Source organism: Olea europaea, unplaced genomic scaffold, assembly GCF_002742605.1.
Source record: "Olea europaea var. sylvestris unplaced genomic scaffold, O_europaea_v1 scaffold3057, whole genome shotgun sequence".
Lineage (NCBI taxonomy): Eukaryota > Viridiplantae > Streptophyta > Magnoliopsida > Lamiales > Oleaceae > Olea > Olea europaea.
The window spans coordinates 18,130-19,964 of NW_019249274.1; the positions used below are offsets into that span (position 1 = coordinate 18,130).

The 1,835-nt window shown below is 27.7% G+C and overlaps 1 protein-coding gene across 1 annotated transcript in view; it reads left to right on the top strand.

Annotated features, from left to right (window-relative positions):
* Positions 1 to 62, top strand: part of LOC111384955 (probable F-box protein At4g22030) — a 12,217-nt gene extending 12,155 nt beyond the window's left edge. The window contains exon 2 of the mRNA XM_023009303.1: positions 4 to 62. Within this exon, the coding sequence (XP_022865071.1) occupies positions 4 to 62 (59 nt within the window). The remainder of the gene's footprint in view (positions 1 to 3) is intronic.
* The last annotated feature ends 1,773 nt before the right edge of the window (positions 63 to 1,835 follow it).

Consider the following 1,835-nt stretch of genomic DNA (forward strand, 5'->3'; position numbering starts at 1 on the left):
CAGATTCTTCTTCCGGCAAAGCAAAGGAGGAAGTTGAGGAGTTTGCAAGCAAGCTTTTCTGATGATGATTAGCCCATTTGGATGTTACATTTTGCGTGGATATAATTGTAAAGGCTAATGCTAACCGATCATTATTTTGTAAATTTCTGGACAGAGACAAAAAAAAAATCTTTTATTAGTTGTATATCGAAAATACAAAAATAATAATTATTATTTAGTTCACGCTATCATGTCCTGAGTTTGAAAAATTCATAAATTCATCATAGTCATCATAAACATATACGAAAGTGCTCCAAACACATTTTTGATTACTTGGATTCCGTAAACACATTCGAAAGTGTCCCAACATATAAATATATTTCGTTTGCTTGGGCATCTAATCTTATATCTCTTGTACTGGGACTAAAAAGATAAAATCATTGTTAACTGAGAAATTGAAACACTGAATTCACCGAATATTTGTATTGTTTGTGATTTTCTCATATTTATTGTTTTGTCCTCAAACATGAATTTGTGAAGATGTTGTAAAGAATTAAATGCTTTATCGTTTTTTATTTTTGATTTTCCTCTTTTAATACTATTAATACCAAACATAGTATAATAATACTACTGTAATTTATTATTTTATTTTTATGTCAAAAGCATTTCATTAATAATTATGAAAAATAGAAATAACTTGATTATTCAACTAATGCAGGATTATTTAAGATTCATGATCAAACCAACTGTGTAAATTGGAGAACATTGGCGTATTCACATTTTAGATTGTGGATTCATTTTGACAATTTTTTCGAACATAAACTTATATAAAATACAACAATTCGATTTTTAATATTTTACAATTATTTTTAGCTCCTTGCGATCCATGAGATCCTTTAATTTTTTACCCTTTACCATTGCACACGCCACATGGCTTTTTTATTTGTTTCTCATTAAGATATTTAAATAAATCTTAACAGTGTAAATGATAAAATATAGAATTTTCACACTTGTGAATCGTGTGATTTTTGTTGCCTTTCATAAATAAATGCTACCAATACTACAAAACCTCATTCAAATTAATAAGCATGGATATTGTAAATATATAAAAATATCAAAGTCTCGAAGTGTGTCATGTATAAGAATAACATTTGTAATTAATCAAATTAACATGACTAATTAATTGTCAAAATTTTCATTTCGACTAATTTAATTTGATAATTTCATAAAATTAATCCATATATAAAATATCAACTAGGAGAAGGAGATAATCACCTGAGTTCTGATTGTTAAGATTTGGTGTTCCATTTTAAAAGGTTAACCTTGTGAAGAGAGCTGGTAGCCGAAAAACTTATGAGTTAGTTTATATTATCATCTTTATTCAATATGTGATAATATCCTTTAACATGCCCGTGACTCATTTAAGCAAATGAATCTTGAAATTTGTGTGCTCATTTTTTGAGTTTTAATTGGATCGAATCACTCGTTAAAAGGTTAATGGATTCTGATACCATGTTAAGATTTAGAGTTCCATCTTAAAAGGTCAATCTTGTTAAAATGAGTAGTCCAAGACCTTATAAGTTGGTCTATATTATCATCTTTATTCGATGTGAGATAATATCTCTTAACACTAACTCGCTGATTTTTTTTATTATTTGGTTTTTCATAATAATAATAAGAAAAAACTCAATCCCATGAATAAATATGGAGATTTGAAAAATATATTCAAAATTCGACGCGTTAAAATTAATGTGACAATTTGCATGGACCTATCCTTATGACTAATACATCCAATTATGCATGGCCATATGTCGTTGCAACTAGATGGACTGATTTAAGTCAATACTTTAACCAAA